This window comes from Sus scrofa, chromosome 1 (genome assembly GCF_000003025.6).
Source record: "Sus scrofa isolate TJ Tabasco breed Duroc chromosome 1, Sscrofa11.1, whole genome shotgun sequence".
In the NCBI taxonomy this organism is placed as follows: domain Eukaryota; kingdom Metazoa; phylum Chordata; class Mammalia; order Artiodactyla; family Suidae; genus Sus; species Sus scrofa.
The window spans coordinates 229,831,313-229,852,600 of NC_010443.5; the positions used below are offsets into that span (position 1 = coordinate 229,831,313).

A 21,288-nucleotide genomic window follows, 5' to 3' on the forward strand; every position below is an offset into this window, starting at 1 on the left:
TTTGTTGGAGGTCATCACACTAATCCGCAGAGCTCAACAGGCCTGCTCTCCAGCTGTGTCCTGCAACACGGCTTTGGCACAAAGGTGTTTCATCTTTGGATTCTCCTCTTGAACAAATATTCTACATTCTTACTCAGCCATTTTCTCTTATGGAGAAGAAGCTAAGCCAGGAAACCCCAACTGAAACCTTCAGACTATCTTTTGAAAGTGCAGACCAAGTTTTGTTCCTACAGATGCTATTGGAAACAAAGGTATGGGACTCAGAAGCAGATTCTCAGCTCAGCCTTGCCACTTAGCACCTGTCTGTCTTTGGGCAAGACTGGATTTCACCTCTCTGGCCATATTCTCCTCTGAAGCAGGTATAATAACAGGTGTCCTACACAAGGTTGATCAAATGAGGTCACACAGGCGGAGGCAGTTATAAAGTGCAAAACTATTGCTTGAATTACTACACTAAATATAACAGCAATTAGCTTGGCTGCTCCATAAGGCTCAATTTTGAAATAATCAAGAGAGGAAATGAAAAAGAGGAAGTAGAAACTCTAGACTAGTTTCTGCCTCATGGTCTCAAAGAACAGTTGTAACTGGTGTGGCATAGAATGTATCATGATTTCTTAATTTAGCAGCAAGGCAGCTTCAGATCATTTGATCAGATTCATATCCTCTATTTTTTTTTTTTTTCATTTTTGGCTGCCCCATGGTATATGGAGTTCCTGGGTCAGGGTTCAGATCCAAGCCGCAGGTGTGACTTAAGCCACAGCTATAGCAATGCCAGATCCCCAACACACTGTGCGGGCCAGGGATCGAACTTGCATCCCAGTGCTCCCAAATCACCACCGATCCTGCTGCAACTTAGCGAGAACTCCTGATTCATATCCTTTAAATTAGCATAGTTGTGCACAGTCTCTCAAATCTGTCAGGAACACAGACCTAGGTGTCAAGAGACCTGAAATGTTTGCTTGGCTCTGTCACATTGTTCTATGGGATAGTTAACCTTTCTGAATCTGAGTCTTGAAAGTTGGTGGAAATTTCATCCGTAAATCAATTTGGAAAGATTTATCAAGAAGCTTTAGACTATATCTTTTGCTCCAAAAATTACATATTTGAAAAGCTATTTTGGGAATTCCCATCGTGGTTCAGCAATAATAAACCCAACTAGTATCCATGAGGATGCAGGTTTGATCCTGGCCTCTCTCCATGGGTTAAGGGTCAGGCATTTCTAGGAGCTATGGTGTACGTCACAGACGTGGCTTGGATCCCGCGTTGTTGTGGCTATGGTGTAAGCCGGCAGCTGCAGCTCTGGTTCAACCCCTAGCCTGGGAACTCCCATATGCTGAGGGTGCAGCCTTAAAAATTGGAAGAAAAAAAAAAAAAAGAAAAAGAAAAGAAAAGCTATTTTAAGGACATAATCCTAAATAGGAAAAAGTGTTTTAGGTACAAAGATTCTTGTGGTATAATTAACAATAGCAAAAAAAAGAAGTTCCCACTGTGGCTCAGCAGGTTAAGAACATAACATCGTATCCATGAGGATGTGGGTTTGATTCCTGGCCTCCCTCACTCAGGGGGTTAAGGATCTGGCATTTCCCCAAACTGTGGCATAGATCACAGATGTGGCTCAGATCTGGCATTGCTGTGGCTGTGGCATAGGCCAGTAACTGCAGCTCTGATTCAACCCCTAGCCTAGGAATTTCCACATGCTGTAGGTGTAGCCACGGAAAGAAAAAAAAATACCAAAAAAAACATACGGACAATCAAAATGTTTAATACAGTCTATCTTTTTAATAAATATGTATGCCATTATTTAAGCTATTGATTCAGAATGCTATGCATAGAAAAATATTTAACAAATTATGTTAAGTAAAATAAAAATCAGGGTACCAAGACCTATGAATATCCTATGCCTTAGGATATCTTAGCCTACACATAGGAAAGAAAGGCTAAGAAAACTACTAGCCAAAATATTGCCAACAGTCATCCTTCAATGGAAGTGGGTAATTTTGAGTTTTAGTTTTTTTTCTATTATTTACAGTTCATTTTCAGCTTTCCTCTATTTACCAAATTTGCTAATGTTTATTATTTTATAAATAAATTAAGGCTAAAATAGAATATTAGCAGATCAAAAAAGACAGTTTAAAGTCACCATTTCAGTGTTAAAGCTCTATCCTTCTCTAATAGTTTCAGATGTAGTCTATGATTAAAATAGCCAACAAAGCAAGAAATCATTTACAAAAGACTACAGCTATAGAAGGCCATATTTAAACACGTAGAATCCTAGTGCCTGTTTCCACAGCCCTCCCAGAAGAGACAGGCCAGGGTATGTCCAGGGGGATGCAGCAATCAGGGTGGCTACATATAAATCTTCCTGAGAGCAAAAGTCCAACAAAGAGGCCAGGAGTAAGAAGCATGACTCAGTGTTTATGGGATTCATCAGAGCAGTTTGTGTAAATCCTACCCTCTGAAACCCTGTGCATGTGAATTGGTTTTTATGGCAATGTCATGCTTGGTCAGAAGGCTATTTTGGCCTAAAATAATTCTACAGATGTGAGAAATACATTTTGCCCCCTCATAGAGCTCAGAGTGACATAACACTTTGGAGAGCTAATGAATTTTTCAAAATGTTTGAAATGGCATTTTGATCTGCATCCGCCACAGTGAGTTTATGTCTGGATTTTTTTTGGAGGCTGGAGCCAAGGGTGATGGCGCTTCAGGCTGTGATCCAGGGAGACCAGCCAAGTGGCAAGTTCGTGACCAGTTCCAGACCAATGAGGTAGCTTTGCCTCGAGCATGGCTTTATGTTGGTCTTACAAGGCAAATTCACAACTAAAGAATAGAAGAAACATTCAGCTACAGAATAAAATACTTCCTCTTGTTCATCTTTTTCTATGACCTATGTACATTTCTTATGACCATGCTTTCAATTTGCCTACTCTCTCAAAGGGGAAAAAAAAAGTTCTCCCAGTGATCTTGCCAAACACACAAAAGATAAACAAAACCTGGTCAGCTAAGGATACACTGTCAACAGAAATCATATAAAATAATTTACCTTCTATTTCTTCTTATTCCTCCAAATAACAACACGTCAATTAGACTTGTGTCAAATCCATTACGTATTCTATCCCCTCAATCTGTCTTTCTCTGAAAAAATAAAATCACACACACACACACACACACACAAACACACACACACCAAAACCTGAACTAGAGTTGAGGCTTGTACTTAATCCACAAGGATCAGTCAAAATCCTGCGTGCCTTTCTTTGAAAGAATACAAGCCTCCGAAAGGCAGTGGCTTTGAGAGTCTGTTTATAGGGTAGCTGCCCAAGGGTGCTTTAGCCAGAAAATGCTGCAGACAAACCAAACCAGGTTGCTGAGGACCAAGGGAAGATGAAAGTGTTCACTAAGTAGGGAACAGGGACCAAAGAGTGAATTGTCCCGGCCTCCCTGGAGAGGGACTCAGGGACACTGCTGTCCCAGGAAGGTCTCAGACATGTGGATGGGATGGCAGGAGAACAGCTAATCTATCCATTTGTCGTGACACCTCTGTCCTCCCAGAATCTGGTGCTGGCCTGGCTGGCAGCATTGGCCACTTGCTGGAGAAAATTTGTTGAAAGGGCACAAGGAAGGCAAAATGCTCCTTCATTAAGCTCCTGCTCCAGCCCTTCCTTCTTTTCCATTTTGTAAACCAAGAAGCAAGCACGCACAGCTCTCTTTTTTTGCACCCTGAAATTAATTAATCATTTTTTAGAGCGAAAACAAAGACCTAATTGAATTGATGGGCCTCTTTAAAAAGAAGCCACTTAGTCTTCAAGTCCTGCTTTTTTTTTTTTCAACTAAAAGAAGGAAATGAGTGAGAAATCTCCCATGAAAACCTTTCAGATAATTGAGAGGCCATTACCAGGCTGCCCCTTCCTTGCTGGCTGTTCTTAGGAATCTTAGTTTACAGACCCATGGTCCTTGCCACAACTTCTCCATGGAGTCCAGAACCAGAGTAAGTTCTCAACTCAGGATGCGCTGGAGGGTGGGGCTTCTTACATCTTGTACCCGCCGTGCCAGGAGCCTGTTTCTGCCTCCCCACATCAGGCTCACATCTTTAGCATTGCTACTCTCCATTCTGACGCATGACCACTTGCTATAAGCCATGACATTTCACATATTGAGCTGAGCCTAAGAACAAGGCTATCTGTGCAAGGGACTTTTCCAAACAGCTGAAGTTTATCCTCCATGTGACGATTTCTGTTCTATTTGTTTCTATTTTAATTACCCGTGTTGGATTTTTTTCCCTGCAATTCCATACGTACCTCACCTTTTTCTTAAACAGGATACCGAGCTTAAACGATTTTTCTTCCTTGATTATTCAAGGTCATTACCGTGAACTTCATGTTACTGATGGTATGGCTACAGAGGCTGTGCAGGTATTTAGGACTCTTTACCCTATATCAGATGGAATGACAACCTGTGTCCACTTCTTAAAGGTTCTGCTTGATTTTGTTTGTGCAGTTCCCCTACTGAAAGTTATCAACAATTACAGCCACTGACAACTCTTTCTTCCATCACCTCCTCTCTGAGAAACCAAGCTTGTAAGTATCCTGTCAAAGTGCAAATGAAGTAATGAAGAGGATGATGAGGGCTAACATCTGTGGGTCTTTGCTACATTCCCAACATTCTCTGAACGACTTACAGGTATTCACCAGTGGGCTCAGAGAATTTGGGGAATTGTCCTGTGAGAAAAGAACTAATTCTGGGGAGTTCCTTTCATGGCTCAGTGGTTAATGAGCCCAGCTAGGGTCCGTGAGGAGGCGGGTTTGATTCTTGGCCTCCCTTAGTGGCTCAGTGGGTTAGGATCCGGCATTGCCATGAGCTGTGGTGCAGGTCGCAGACGTGGCTCATATCCCGTGTTGCTATGGCTGTGGCTGTGGCCAGCAGCCATAGCTCTGATTCTGCCCCTAGCCTGGGAACTTCCATATGCTGCGGGTGCGGCCCTAAACAGCAAAAAAAGAACTAATTCTAAAGCTATGTTTTTAATAATCAATTGCAGCTGTCTGAAGGAGAACTGCCCTTGTGTAATTTCCAGTTTTCTGGAGATTCTGGGTTGGCTGCTGTGGCCAAATAAATGAACTCCAGACATACAAACTCTTGCTCTGGCAAACTATTTCATCCTGAGCTTTGGGAAGTATTTTTTCTATGTCTCATCACTTTTCAAACTTGCCTCCCCTGAATCCTGTTATTCTTTCCTTTTCTCCTATTTCCCTTCTAATTCCACTTCCATCTTCCTTCTTTCCTTTCTCCCTCTTTTCTTCCACTGCTATATGCATCTTGGGTATAACCAGAAGTTTTCTGAGGCACCATTAAGCTGGCAGAAGTAAAGCGCAGACAGTGAAGAACTTGAGTCCTAATCTCAGCTCTTCTTGCTACCTGTGCCCCCCTGGGCTGAACTCACCCCACCTATACCCACTCACTCAATCAAACCCATCTTTTCTATCTCCAGCAAGACAGTAACAACAATGAAGGAAAAAATATGCAAATGAACTTATGTACAAAAGAGAAATAGACCCACAGTCATAGAAAACAAACTTACAGTTACCAAAGGGGAAGGGGGGAGGGATAAATTAGGAGTTTGGGGTTAACAGATACACGCCACTTTATACAAAATATAGATAACCAACAAGGACTAACTGTATAGCACAGGGAATTATACTCAATGTTTTGTAATAACCTATAAAGGAAAAGAATCTGAAAAAGAATATACATATATATACGTATAACTGAATCACTGTGCTATATAGCTAAAACTAACACAATGCTGTAAATAAACTCTAATTAAAAAAAATAATGTATGTGAATGTGTTTGGTAACCATATGGAAACCGATATTAACAGTAAGTTTAAAAGGGTACTTTACACTATATTCAGAATTTGGGATTTGAACTGGTGTTCACATTTAACTGTAAATTATTCATAAAGGAGTTCCCATCGGCGCAGCGGAAGCGAATCTAACTAGGAACCATGAGGTTGTGGGTTCGATCCCTGGCCTTGCTCAGTGGGTTAAGGAGCCAGCATTGCTGTGAGCTGTGGTGTAGGTCGAAGATGAGGCTCCAATCTGGCGTTGCTGTGGCTCTGGCATAGGCCAGCAGCTACAGCTTCAATAGATCCTAGCCTGGAACCTCCATATGCTGCGGGTGCGGCCCTAAAAAAAGACAAAAGACAAAAAAAAAAAATTATTCATAAAGAAAATGGAAAGAAGAAAGGAAATTAACGTAATGATAAAATTACAGAGGAAAGGTTTTGGCTAAAAAATGCATTTTTTGAGAACTTCACTATATTAATTACTTTTAGTTATATATAATACTACTAAATCTAAATGTTTCTAAATCAAAATAATGTTTGCACATATTTTCATATATCAGTTTTCAGCATAAGAAACAGCCGAAGAAACTTAATTTAGGACACTGAAAGCTTGGTCATTTGTCAAAAAAAAAAAAAAAAAAAAAGAACAATGAAGGAATCTAGAAAACCAAAAGTTGTGCTCACAATCTTATGGCAAATAAGGGACAACTTCCAACTTTTTTAAAAAGCCATTCTTATGAAAAATTCACTAAACACCCACAATACTTCTAGTCACTCTAAAAGCTAGTCAGCTAGTCATGCACCCTATCTTGCAAATAGTTTTTTAGGTTTTTTTATTTTTCTTTCATATGGGCATACAGTGAAACAGTCTCCCAGTTTATTCAACCAAATCGTAAACAGCCCAGCACGGTATTTTTCTCATAGAAGGTCCCCCAATAATACATTGGTTGATTATTCAGTTGTCCAAGGGTTTTAAATATAAAACAGTCAACACAGAGAAGTGAACCTTTCTAGGGTCAAGGTGAACATGCTACTCAACCCTCCCAGAAACCTGCCAACTTGCTCACTTTTTATTTAAAGAGAATTAAATATCCCAGGAGACCGGATAGGAAGAGGCACTCACAGAGGTGGCAGAGGGTCCTGAAATGGGAGTCAGATGCCCTGAGAACAAAGTCTGGCTCTGTTCTTTATTGGCTGTGAGGCCTTGGGCAAACCTCTTGCCCCACTGAGCCTCAGTTTCCTCAACTGTGAAAGGAAAATAACAGCTACCTTTTACAACCATTTTGGGGTACTAGGCAGAAAACTGTATTACCTAGAGAAATGTCTTACATGCTTGTTAGACAGTCAATAAATTTTAGCTGAACTAAAAGGAGCTAAAAATCATCCCTGTTTCTATAAAATGTAAATAGGGCTTCCTGACTCTCCTGCTCACCGTGGCCCTTTTCGTTTTTTTTATTACTGTGGGTGTAGGAGATACTCTTGCCTTAGTATGTACACACCTACAACAGCCATAATATATTATTGTTCTCATTTGACAGATTAGGAAACCGAGACCCAGTGAATCACAAAACATTATGGATGCTTGACTGGTAAGTAAAAATGGCAGAGGCAGGCTTTGAAATCAGACATGTGGCTCCAGAGCTCATGCTGTTAGCCATCACGTCATCTGGCATTTAGGGGAAAGAACTGCTGGAGTACAAAAGGACTGCTAAGGTTCCTCCAGATCCAGAAAGGCTCTATGAAATTCTTCTTAAATCTTCCCTTCGGGGCTGGCAGCTTCCACTATGGGCTGCTTCTTAGCTTCCAGGTTGTGGGCTCAGATGTAGGGCTGTGTGATCACTATTGCTCCCAGGGAAGTCACCAGTCACTAAGGATGAGAACACAATACGACTTGGATTGTGTTGATGTCTATGCTCAGCTACTTTTTTTGGAGCCCCCAAACAATATTCCGAATTACTAAAAAAAATCTAATTCTTTTTGTGAGTAGATGAACCCTGAACTAGACCAGATCTGTTACCAAAATATATTCAAGATCATATATGTTATTATAAAATATATTATTGATTCTTCCCAGTGTCCAAAAAAGACAAGCCACTCTCAATAAAAGATGCATATGCATTAAAGCAAAAGAACATTAAAACAAGTATAAGAAGATAGAAACTAAGTGATAAAAATAAGAAAAACTTATTTCAGAAATACTAGGCTAAGGAAATTAAATACCAACACAGCTTTGAGCTTTATGGCCATCAAAATAACAGATAGAGAGAATGAATGGAGACAAAGAGAGGCAATTTTTCTAGACACCATCCTCTCAAAAAGACTCTTGCATTACAGGCTGATAAGAGTATTTGGGAAAGTCTGATCACACCTCTGAGAGTCAGATGAAGTGGAGGACCAGGATCATGTTGTGCTATGAACAGTTCTGCTCGTTGGACAACGGATCTGACTTGGGACCATGAGTAGGCTTATCTCATGCAATGAGGTCAGTGCCAGAGTTGGACAGAAATTCTCATGAGGCCAATCTGAAAAGCCTTCAATAACTGAAAATCTTCTGTGCCAAGCTCTCTCATGACATTGGTACCAGCCCAGAGGCAGCAGAACAATCTGGGAAAGCTTGGTGGGGTGGTAGGGACTGGGGGAGTCCAATTTTTCACCTTTGAATCACATACCAGGAGATGTAATATTCTAAAAGTTCCACTCTATTTGCTGATCTGGCCACTATGGTTTTTGCAGAGTGCCTCAATCTACTCCTCTCTTTCCACTCCATTCATGCTTAAATTGCAATACTAACAGATTCCAAGCAACTGTGCACAAAAACTAGCCTCATTATTTTGCTGTAATGAGTGACATACATACCATATACAAAGTGCTATATGGCATTCCTTGACCTCCTTCTAGCAAAATAACCAGAATTCCTGTGTACCAGCCAGCCCTCGTTCAGATGCTCTAGAAGTCGGCACCTGTTCATCCACTTACTCATTTTTATTGAGCCACTACAATGTCTTATGCTTTGTGCAAGCTTCTTGCCTTATGGCTTCATTCATCCTAAAAATGCTTTGTTCTTTTTGTGCTTTAGCACAGTGATGGCCCATGGTCCCAAGAAGCCCCTGAAGCATGTAGTGGCCCCAAAGCATCAGATGCCAAGTAAACCGATGGTGTGCTTGCTCATCATCCATCAACTGGCCCCACAAGCTAAGAGAGTGTCTCCCCCTCATCTTTTTCTAAGGAACAGACTTAAGTATTCCCTGACAGCAAATGAAGTAAAGAAGACCTGCATACAGCGGTTCCATAAGATTGATGCCAAAGTCCAAATTCAGAGAGGCCACCCTGCTAGTTTTAAGTATGGAGTATGATAATGTGATAAAAAAGAATGTATATATGTATGTGTGACTGGGTCACCTTGCTGTACAGTAGGAAACTGACAGACACTATAAACCAGCTATAATGGAAAAAAATAAAAATAATTTAAAAATAATTTAAAAAATAAAAAGGAAATAACAAAATGAGATCCTGTTGTATAGCACAGGGAACTACAACCAATCACTTGTGATGGAACATGAAGGAAGATAATACAAGAAAGAGAGTTTGTATAGATGTATGACTGTGTCACTTTGCTGTACATTAGAAATTGACAAAATTGTAAACAACTATAATATAAATTTTTTTTAATAGTAAAAAAAAGAAAAAAAAAAGAACAAGGAGAATTTCTGTCTGGTCCGTGTCACAAAGCATTGCTTTGCTGGTCATCAAATTACCCCTGAGGAGACAAGTACAACCTGTGCAAAGTAAGAAAGATCTTTGTGGGCACAAAAGGAATCCCTCATCTGCTGACCTGTGATGCTTGAAACTTCCACTAGCCTGACCTCCTTCAAAGTAATCATCGCCATTCAGACTTATTTGGAGACTGGCAAGATGACCAATTCCTTTTTTCTTTTTTTTTGTTGTTTTTGTCTTTTTGCCATTTCTTGGGCCGATCCCTCGGCATATGGAGGTTCACGGCTAGGGGTCTAATCGGAGCTGTAGCTGCAAGCCTACACCACAGCCACAGTAACGCAGGATCTGAGCTGCGTCTGTGACCTACACCACAGCTCACGGCAATGCCGGATCTTAACCCACTGAGGAAGGCCAGGGATCGAACCTGCAACCTCATGGTTCCTAGTCGGATTTGTTAACCACTGAGCCACGACAGGAACTCCAAGATGGCCAGTTTCAACAAATGATTTTGGTGCTATCACCAAGAGAAAGAGACAACCCGGTTTTCCTGGTGTGAATGATGTGAAAGATGCCAACAGCAACATCTTTGCCTCCCTGCTCTCCAACATTTTTATTATTGCAAAAGAAACAAACCATGGATTTCTCTTCTCTGCAAAAAAAGAGACCTGTCTCACCACTGCTGAAGACAGAGGTAAGAGACTGTCAGCCAAACAGAGCAGTAAGTGAAATGATCACTAGATAACATGATTTTATGGGTCTTTGTAGTTAATTAAAGATAATGTGGCACGATTAATCACTGCTCCCAAAAGCTCCACAAACAAACAAACAAAAACTACTTACTGAGCTTCAGGCACTGTATCAGGTTCTGGAGGTAAAGTGTGAAAAAACCCACACAAAGCCCCTGGTCCCTACTCTCATTAATCAAACAAATACGCCCAAGAGAAATATAATAACATGCTGAGATAAATGGTCTAAAAACATCACCCCAAAACCTGACTTAGACTGAGGAAGTGGGGAGGTTGGATGGGAAGGGGTAATTCAGCAAAGGCTTCTTTTCTTTTTCACCTGATCTGAAGAAGAGGCAGGAGTTAGTTAAGCTTAGAGGAGCAGTAGAAGAAGCAAGCCGAAGGGAAGAGCAGATGGGCCAGATCCCAGGGTCAGGTTTAGAGTGTTGTCCATTCTCCTAAGAGCAATGGAAAGTGATGATAAGGATCTAAGGGAGTTATGGATGGCACAGGTGCGAGAAATGCTTTCATGATGATCTCCCTGGCAGCAGTGGGAGAGTGGTTTGCAGGAGACCAACTGGTTAGCTGGCCACTGCAGTCATCTGGATGATTTAGCAATGTCTGGGATATGGTGGGTGGAGAAGGTCTGGAAGACAAGGAAGTTCCCAGGTAGAGAAACTGAATGAATAATAACACCATTCACAGAGATAAGGAACTGCAGGAAAGGACCAGCTTGGGGTCAAAATGAAGAGAAACAGCCATAGTTCAAGGTTCTGTGCTGAGGGCAGTAGGTACATTAATTTGTTTTTATGACAAAGCTGCAAAGTAGGTATCATTATCCCATTTTTCAGATAAAAAACCCAAGGCTGTATTATCAGTTTAGTTTTTCTAACCCAGCCTAAGTGGGTATGATTTTTCAAGGCAATCTAGTGCCCAATTAGCCTCCCAAGAGTCCTGGAGAAGAAATATTACTTTGCCCTGGAAACTGAAGCCCACAGACATAGAGCTCAGACAGAAATGAATTTGGAATATTGCCAGAGATTTCAAGGAGGCTATGCTGGGACTCATGGCAGGGCAGCCATGTATGAGTGTGCAGGCTGCATACTGCACAAACCCAGAGGGGCCAGTCATATCAAAGTTCATGTGAATGCTGCCTTCTAAATTCATCAGCCCTGCTGCTGCCCAGTTTCTTTTCAAAGATGACTCCAAACACCATGACTCTCCCATAAACCCCAGGGTTCTAAAAGAATCAATGACCAAAGCAACACCATGCACTTTACCTCTCTGGTCCCAGATGGTCTTTTATCTTGCAGCCTTCAGTCAGACCCAGGTATTCATCCCTCACCCTTTTCTCTGCTCACTTAGTATCCGAGGAAGGAGTAGACGTAAGATAAGAACGATGTCCTATCACCAAACTACTATTGTATATAAGAACTCCCCAGACTCATACACCAAACACCAAACATTGTCAATATCCTCCTAGATACATGCTACATAGAAACAAACAAATTATACCAAAGCTGTCACCCTTTTACCTAGTTAACATAAAATATTCCCCAAATTTCTGATTAAAGGGTATCCTTGCTTACCTGATTATAGTCTCTCAGACCCAAGGTGCTATCTGAACAGCAGTGACCAATTATTTATCTTTGAGGAAATCCAATCCACTCTGAGATTTATGCTGAAAAAGTCCGGTTCTTCTCTGCAGGCCCTGGGGCTGGGACAAAGTACAGCTCTCCATTTGCAAGCTCAGGCAGTGAGAAATGGAGCTGACTTCAGGACTAAAGCAACCAAGGGCTCCTTTCTCATCAGCCCCTAAGGAGGGTGGCAGCACATTCACAGAAGTGCTTTGGATTCCTGAGTTTCTTACTGAGGAATGCTATGGCACAGTCTCAAGTGCATCAGCCCTCACTTATGATGGGGAGGGAGTTGATCCTGTTGTCTGTGATCAGAATGAGCTCACCTTTCCAAATGAAAGTGCTCTGCCAGCATCTCCATCATTCCTAGTCCTTACCACAGCGGCTTTTTAAAAGGTAGGGAACATTCATTTTAAAGATGTTTTTCATGGGCACACATAACCTTGTCCCTATAAAGGAAATCAGGAAGAATACATTTCTCCAATTTCCAATCAAGATGATTCCTCTGTAGACATGCTGCAGTGTTTTTCTTTTTTCAAAAAACCAATCTCCTCTATCAACTCTAATGTGGTTGTTCATTTAGAGTTTTGAATATGCTTTCTTGTCCCTGTGCCACATACCACAGAGTATAAGCTGACATTTAGAATCAACCAGAATTTTTCCTCTACAGAAGTCCATGTATTGACCAATTCCCACTGCAGAAATGAGCCCTTTGTCTGCAGCTGTCACTGCTTAAGTGGCAAATGCATTCCCAAGACTCTAAGGGTAATGGTGACCCTCTCCCCACAGCATTCCTGGGATATTGGTGTCCCCTGTATACTTTCTGCTGGCAGCTGACACTCCTGCCACGCACCCCCTCAGTGCTGGCTCATGACCCCCATCTGAGCATGCTGGCTGCTGTGATCCTCACCCGGAGCAGCTGTTTGAACTGCCTCAGCTGGTGGGGGCTGACAGTGGGAGAGGATCACTGGCCAGTTTACCCAGAGTGGGGACCCTGGCTTCCTGCAAACCACAATCCCGGGGGCGGGGGCTGATTCCTCATTAATTTCATCTTTTTCTCCAGAGTTCATGGGAACATGGATGATTAACTGCCATCATGAGGTTGTCTTGGCTTGAATACTTTTTTGAGCTGACCACTATGAAATTGGAGGACATTTCCCAAATCACATCCTAGGGCTCGGAGCCCTCATTCCCTACTCATCTTCAGTTTTTATCATAGAAAGAGTGTAACCAAAAATGACTAAATCACCACCCTGGAAATGGCATAACCAAAAAATGGAAAGCATTTAAGGATTTGATCTCTGTCCCTCTTACAGCTTGAAATGGGCAGGTGTGGGGAAAAAGCCAAGTGGGCACTGGCAGGAGAAAAAGAAAATGTGTTTCCACTCTTATTTCTAGATCTAGTTGTGAGTACACAGATCAGAAACATAGCTGGGTTCTCTCATAGGGGAGAGAACCCAGGTAACAAGCATTATCCTTTAATTACCGGTTCTACTGCCTCAGGGGCTTCTCTCAAAGTGCTTACTCCACTGTCTTGACTGTTCTAACAATAATTGCATGGGCTCCCTACTTGCCAAGAAAGCACCATTTCTGGAGACTGTGCCTGGGAGGAGTGACTGTTTTCCTTGCTGCCCTCCAAATTCAGCCAAGGTGTTCTACACAGAAGCTCTAGGCACCCACACCTGTCTGAACCAGGCAAGAGGCGGGCCCCCTTGAGAAGCACTGGAGCTCCAGGTATCGGTGATCTCTCTGAGGCCACACTTAAGGTTAACTTTTGCCATTTCTGATAAATACCACATATTTTCAAGAATGAAGGGTGAGTATGGGAAGGGAGATTTAGGGAAAAGCAGGATGGGATTATGTAAGTGAATCAACCTCAGTTTAAGGACTAGCAGAACTGGGGTGAAAAAGAGAATGAAGAGACTGCCCTTCCAATTGAAGAGAAATAAGCTCCAAACTACCTGATTAAAAATTAAAAGTATCCCTTCTTCAAAGATTTCTGCTCAGCCCCAGGGCCTGGCCTAGAATAGCAAAGTTTCTTCTCTCTTCACAATGACAGATGAATAATAAATGCCTCTAGTCAAAAGAAAGGGCATAATACAAACAATTTCTGCAAAGTTGGTTTTGTTGTTTGTTTGTTTGTTTTGTCTTTTTAGGGCTGCACCTGGGGCATATGGGATCCGAGCTACCACAGCTCACTTCAATGCTGGATCCTTAATCTACTGAGCAAGGCCAGGGATTGAACCCGAGTCCTGGATACTAGTCGGATTCATTAGCACTGAGCCACAACGGGAACTCCCAAAATTTTGATTATTAGAGATTTTACCTATGGCTAATAGCAATTCTATTTTGCACTTTAAAATCCCTTTGGTCTATTGAAATTAGCTAGCTCCAGTGATGAGGAGGTTGTGTTAATGTCTCAGAGCAGGACCCTGTGGGGCCTTCCTGGAACAGACCCCATGCCCCACCCTCCCCCACCCCCAGCACATGATCTCTGCTGCCTCTTGTCTGTAGAAAACTTTAGCTTCCTAAGCCTTCCCTGAGTTTCAAAGAGTAAATTTAATCAGAGAAGTGAGAAAATGCAGAAAGAAAGGAAAACAATCAAGACAAAATAATAAGTGAGTTCCCGCTGTGGCACAGTGGAAACGAATCCAACTAGGAATCATGAGGTTGCGGATTCAATCCCTGGCCTTGCTCAGTAGGTTAAGGATCCAGCACTGCCGTGATCTGGGTGTAGGTCACAGATGCAGCTTGGATCTGGCAGTGCTGTGGCTCTGGCGTAGGCCGGCAGCAACAGCTCCAATTCAACCCCTAGCCTGGGAACCTCCATGTGCCATGGGTGCAGCCCTCAAAAGACAAAAGAGCAAAAAAAAAAAAAAAAAAGAGGCAAAATAATAATAGTTTTGCCATTAAACAAAGTCAAGAACCTTGAGTTCCCTCTCAAGGGCTGCAGATAATATTCAAAGCCATATCCTTTGAGCTGTTTTGCAGATACAGAAATCCCCTTCGGGTGGAAGAAGTTAACTATATGATGCCCACAACTCGCAGACCCCAGGCCAGTTGGAACCAGAAGGTTGATGATGTTGACTCCCAATCACCTCACCACCAACTAATCAGAAGAATGTCCGTGAGTTGATTATGTACCCTACAACGCCCCTTCCTCACCCTGTCTTTAAAAACCTTTTCCTAAAAGTCATGAGGAGGTCAGGCTTTTTGAGCACTAACTATCTGGACTCCCTGCTTGGCACCTTGCAGTAAACATTGCACTTCCCTTCACAACCCAGTGTCGTAGATTGACTTTGCTGCACACAGGTAAGCGGACTCCAGTTTGGTTCAGTAACATTAAGATTTTGAAGGGACACTGGCTATTTCAAACCATTAAAAGATACATATCATATCTATAGAACATCAAAACAAGAAGTTAAGTAGGTAGGAAAAAACCTGTCCATTAGACTTTTTAAAAGTATACAGAAAACCTATATCAATTTCTGATGGGAAATGGCATGAACATAATACCTAAATTCTATCTAATTCTGGTCTAATAAAGCATAAGTGAAAATCAGCATAATAATTTTCTTCTCCTTATAATGCTTTCCAGAGGATTAATCTAATTTTTTAAAATCCACATTTTTATTATGAATAAACTTCCCACAAGTGAATGGCTTAATTATCAACTTAATTTTTTCCTCCTAAACAAAGAGTATCCTCTAAAACAAAATGTTTATCCACTACTATGGTTGAAGGTTGCATATTAAGTAAAATTTCTATTTACCTAGAAAATATAATTTGTCAAGGGAAATGTGACACTAAAAAGTGACCCAAACACCTTTACTATGGCTGAATTGAAAGGCTAAGAAATCTATTCCAAGAAGAAATAAAATTAGCAGTAATTGTTCTTCTAGCTAAAGCAGGAAACTGGGAACAGTATTTCAAACAACTACTTCTTTTTCGTATTTTAATGATAGAGAGCAATTGATCATCTAATGAAGGGACTCAGTAAACAAACTCACACATTACCTTTAACTGATTACTCCGAAATAGGGAGTTTTTCCATTCCAGCGATTGCTCTTTAAAAATGAGACAAATCTCTCACATCAGACCCCACAATCTAAATGTTTGTTATTAAAATCAATATTATGGGAATGGAGCACAAGTGCAGTCTAAAAGTGCATGATTGTTGATCACCACATTTTCATTCACTGAAAAAAAGAGTAAATTGCCAAATTTGACCTTTTTTTACTGTCTCTCACTCATTGTCAGGTAAAGAACAAAGAGTGTATTTATACTATCAGAAATGCATGGGATATCTGCAATCAGTTTTTTCCTTCGTGTGCTCAAGTAAACCTATAAAAGTGTCAGCAATAAACACAAAAATGATCACGAACCTTCTTAATTCCAAAATCACCACAAACTACCAACTCTCTGGGGGGCTTAAGGTAGAAAACGTAATTATAATAGCATTAATCAACTTTGATGGTCTTTTGAAAGATACTTACAGTTAAATCTGTGTGAAAATCACACCTTTATCTTCATTCCCTTTGCTGTGTAAGGGTAAATGAGCTACAATAATAACCCTGTAAATATCCTGCCTTGTGATTAAGACGTCATCTTTATGCAGACTCTATATTTTGGCTTCTATAAAGGTTAAAGGCAACATGAATTATGCATTTCCTCCCATGCCAGGCCTGTAAAAGGTGCTTTCACTGTTCATTAAAGATATTGCTTCCAAATGGGCAAAAGCTTTTTTTCTGAAGTGCCGAAACAGCAACATTTCCATTATGTTCATTACTGCAATGCTGGAAAGCCAAAACAATTTGGACTTAGGAAACTGCTAGAATCTGTTGTTCCAGAACACGTAGCAACTGTCAATATACACAATGAAATTACCCTTCACTCTTTGGACAGTGGTACAGTTAAACAGAGCTGGCCAACATACTGGTCACCTCCCAAGAGAAGGACAGTCTGGCAGACCCCACATCACCAGCAACAGTTGGGTTTTCCCCCTTCTGCTTCTGCCCCAAGTTATAGATCTGAATAAGGACCAGAGAGCCAATTCACATTCGAATATCCCTAACTCTGGCACTGGAGCAAGCTCTATGTGAGGGATGCATGGGTAAACAGAACATTTGCACATGTTCCTCTCAGCCGGCACCCTGATTTCCTTAGTTAACGTTTTGCCACCCCCTCCAGCTAAAGTACAGCTTCTTTTCCTTTTACACTTTTGTGTACTGAATCTGCAGACAGCTGGGCTCTTTTTCCGCAAGGAACACCACACCCATTTATCCTCTAGCCTGGGGGAGCAAACTGCAGATTTAACTGAATCTGCCTCTCTCCAACCTTAAACCAAAGAGACCAAAGCTGTATACAACATCCAACTTCAGCCAGGTTACGACCACCTCTCAGCCCGGCGCTTTGGCTGTGGGGTAGGATTATGTTGTGAGCCACACGGGAAGCCCGGCTGTGGGGTAGGATTATGGAAACAAAATGCCTGCAGCAAGCACCTGAGTTCCAGAGATTCTTTCCAGGGGAACAGCCCACACACCCTGACAACTAAGTGGCAAAGTTGTTTCTTTCTCCTCTGCTGCAGTGCCCTGCATCAGCACACGCGCGCACCAACGCACACAGCCTTGTTCCCTCAACTTACCAGTTTAGACTTGGCGCGTTGCAAAAATTCTTCCATGTCGTGGCAAGAGGGTTGGACCAGGGGTACCCGGAGGGCGCGGAGGCCTGTCTCCTCCCGGGCGAGAGGAGCCGGGTCCCCGCAAAGTGGCCTTTCTGAGCGCAGCAAGCTGCTGCTCCCTCCTACCGCTCGGAGGCGGCTGAGGTTGTGGCTGCGCCCTCGGCTGTCGCCTCCCAGGGCTCCCGCCCCACCCCGCTCCCAGACGCCAGCTCTGGGCTCCCGACTCTGCCCTAATAAGGAAAGTGGGTGTGACGCCCGGGAGCCCCAGGGCGCGCCCCACACGCTGACAGGCACGCGCCTGCGGGGCCAGAGTTCCGGGGCCGGGGCGCGGGGGCGGGGGTGCTGGAGGATGGCGAGGGGCTCCTCCGCCAATCGCAGGGCCCAGCTGAGGCCTCCTGACGTGGCGCGCTGAAAGATACTGCAACCATGGACAGCGCCCAGAAGTGCGAGCCAAGTGCAAGGGGCTGCTGCAGAGGAAGGCTCTGCCGCAGGCACCGCTGCTGTCAGCTGGGAGAGATAGAAAGAAGGGGAGAGGGGGAAAAGGGCCCCAGAGGGCCCCCCCTCCTTGGCCAGCGCCTCCCTGGCTGACTGGCAGGTTACAGAGAGCTCCAGCGGTCACTTAATGATCTGGCTCTGCTGGCATGGCTAGGGGATGCACTCAGCTAGATTGAGGGGTGGAGGGGTTACTGCTGAGCTAAAAGCAGTACGACCTTGATGGAAAATATTCAGAAGAGAAGGCTAGGAGGTTGTGCTAGGCTACATCTTTCCTCCTTACCCTCAAAATGTACCTGCTCAGCAACGGTCCTCTGCGGTTCACCCCAACTGGGTGTCCTTATATCGGTCCTGGGGCTAAGGACACGTAGTCTTCTGCAGTCCTCATCCACTCTGACAATATGTTCAAGAACTGAGAGGGCAACATAACCTTCCTACTGCATAAGGGTCTGTGTTTTCACAAGATCCTTATATCATTTCCATATACATTAAAGTTTAAGAAGTACTGCAACAAACACAGAAACCTATAGCTATGAACCTTATTTCAAGCTGCAGAATTTTGTTGTGTGTACTCTCTAGCCTCATCAGAGCCCCAGATAATACCTCAGGCTCTCTCTTACATCTGGGCCTTGGCACATCTATCTGCCTGTAATACCCTTCCTGCACTCTCACCAGCCCCCACTGCCTGGCTAACTCACAATTCAGCTATCAGCTTAATGAGGTGAGCTCAACCCCGAGAGCACTTTAATTTATTATTTATTTATTTATTTCGTCTTTTTTTTTTGGTCTTTTTAGGGCCACACCCGCAGCATATGGAGGTTCCCAGGCTAGGAGTCAAATCAAAGCTGTAGCTGCTGGCCTATGCCACAGTCACAGCAACCTGGGAACCAAGCTGCATCTGCAACCTTCACCACAGCTCATGACAATGTCAGATCCTTAACCCAATGAGAGGGGCCAGGGATCAAACCCACAACCTCATGGTTACTAGTCAGATTTGTTAACCACTGAGCCATGATGGGAACTCCCTGAGGGCACTTTAAAATCACATTAGAGTCACCCAGGCCTTTAGAAAATATTGCTTCCCAGGCTCTATTCCAGACCAACTGAATCAGTAGTTCTAAGGGTAGGGCCACAGCATCAGACTGGTGTAAAAGTGCTCCAAGTGATTCTAATAGTCAGCCCAGGTATGATCCTCTGGTTCTCAAACATTAGTTTATAGCTGGACCATTCAGTGAAGTACTAAAAAAGATATATATATATATATATATATTTGTCTTTTTAGGGCTGCATGTTAAAGTTCCCAGTCTAGGGGTCAAACTGGAGCTACAGCTGCTGGCTTACACCACAGCCACAGCAATGCCAGATCCAAGCTGCATCTGCAACATACACCACAGCTCATGGCAACGTCAGATTCTTAACCCACTGAGCGAGGCCAGGGATGGAACCCAAGTCCTCATGGATACTAGTCAGGTTCATTACAACTAAGCCATGATGGGAACTCCCCAACAGAAATTTTGGCTTCATAGGTCTGGCTTAATGGGCCTAAGAATTTTCTCTTTTTTTAATAATGATTTTTATTTTTTCCAGTATAGCTGGTTTACAGTGTAGAATTTTCATTCTTAACCAGCCCCAGGGTTTTCTAATGTTGCTTAGAAGTTACCTTCCTCCAGGAAGCCTCCCCTGACCTACTCCTCCCTTCCTACCTCAAGACTAAGTCAGTTGCCCTTTCCATGTTCTCTCATAGCAACCTATATTTTCTACTGTACTATAAATTGCCTCAAAAGGCTGAGATTCATGAGAACAAAGACCTTGCCTATCTCATTCATTGATGTAGTCCTAATGCAGTTCATGTCATATACAAATCTTCAATAAATATATCTTAATGAGCAAATGTACACATGGTAGGTTTTTTGCTCTCTCTCCTTTTTTCCCTCTCCCTCTCACTCTCTCTCTTGCTCTCACCCTTTGTGTGTGTAATTATCCAATTGTTTTTTTATTCAGGAGGACCCAAAAAAAAAGAAATCAGTGGAGTCTACAGATCTGGTTAAGAGAGAATGATAGGAATATTAAGCTCTGATTTGCATTCAGGCAATGAGCTGTACAGAAGCTATGGATTCTATCTGCTTCTTTGCTGACTTAAGTAATTTAAAACCATCCAGGTAAAACAAGTGTTCTCTCAGACTTTAAATCTATGAAGTTGATCACAATTCAAGTAACATTACAAAGAAAAATTCCCAAGAATTCCTTCCCTCTGACTCCACTGGGGATGAATTTTTGTTTTAAACATTCTGGGTAGGTATTACAGAGCCTTGAGTTTTCTTAAATTTTTCTTCTGATGGACTCAAACCGCAACATCTAGCTCCCTGAGTTTTTCCTCCACCAACAATGTCTTTGCAGAGGCTGATCAAAATTTACCTCCTCTAGGAAGCCTTCCTAAAATGAACACTTGAATTAATTTCCTGAGGCTTCTGTAACAAATTATAACAAACTGAGTGGCTAAAAGCAACATAAATTTATTATCTGTAGGCCAGAAGTTCAATACAGGTCTCCTCAGGCTAAATTCAAGAATTCAAGGTGTCAACAGAGATACATTCCTTTCTGGAGGCTCTAAAGGAATATTCTCTCTCTCTCTCTCTCTCTCTCTCTCTCTCTCTCTCTCTCTCTCTCTCTCTCTCTCTCTCTTCTTTCTCTAGCTTCTAGAAGCAGTTCACATTCATTGATTCATGGTTACCTTCCTCTGTCTTCAAAGCCAACAATGTTGGAGCTCTCTGGCTATTCTTCCATAGCCACATCTCCCTCTGATACTCTTCTGCCTTTCTCTTCCATTTTTTTAAGAACCCTTATGACTATATTGGATCTCCTTGGATAATCCAAGATAATATCCCATGTTAAGGTTGGTTGATTAGCAACCTTAATTCCCTTTTGTCACGTAACAACATATTTACAGGTTCTGAAGAGTAGGATGTGAACATCTTAGGTAAGCCATTTTTCTACATACCATAAAACCCATTCCCCCAGTTATTTGGTGGTTATCAGCTTTTGATCCTCAGTTTCTTATCATTATAGCAGCCAGAAATCTAGTGCCCTTAGCTTTAAATTAGTAATAAACCCTGGCTGCACAATGGAAACACCTGAGGGGATGTGAAAAATATGGATGCTCCAACCATATTTTGCTCCAGAAATTCTGAACTGAGTGG

At 42.5% G+C, this 21,288-nt stretch overlaps 1 protein-coding gene across 1 annotated transcript in view; it reads right to left on the bottom strand.

Annotated features, from left to right (window-relative positions):
• The window catches only part of PRUNE2 (prune homolog 2), a 270,779-nt gene extending 252,869 nt beyond the window's left edge, over positions 1 to 17,910 (bottom strand). Inside the window, 1 exon segment of the mRNA XM_021065057.1 lies at positions 17,564 to 17,910. Within this exon segment, the coding sequence (XP_020920716.1) occupies positions 17,564 to 17,599 (36 nt within the window). The 5' untranslated portion in view covers positions 17,600 to 17,910.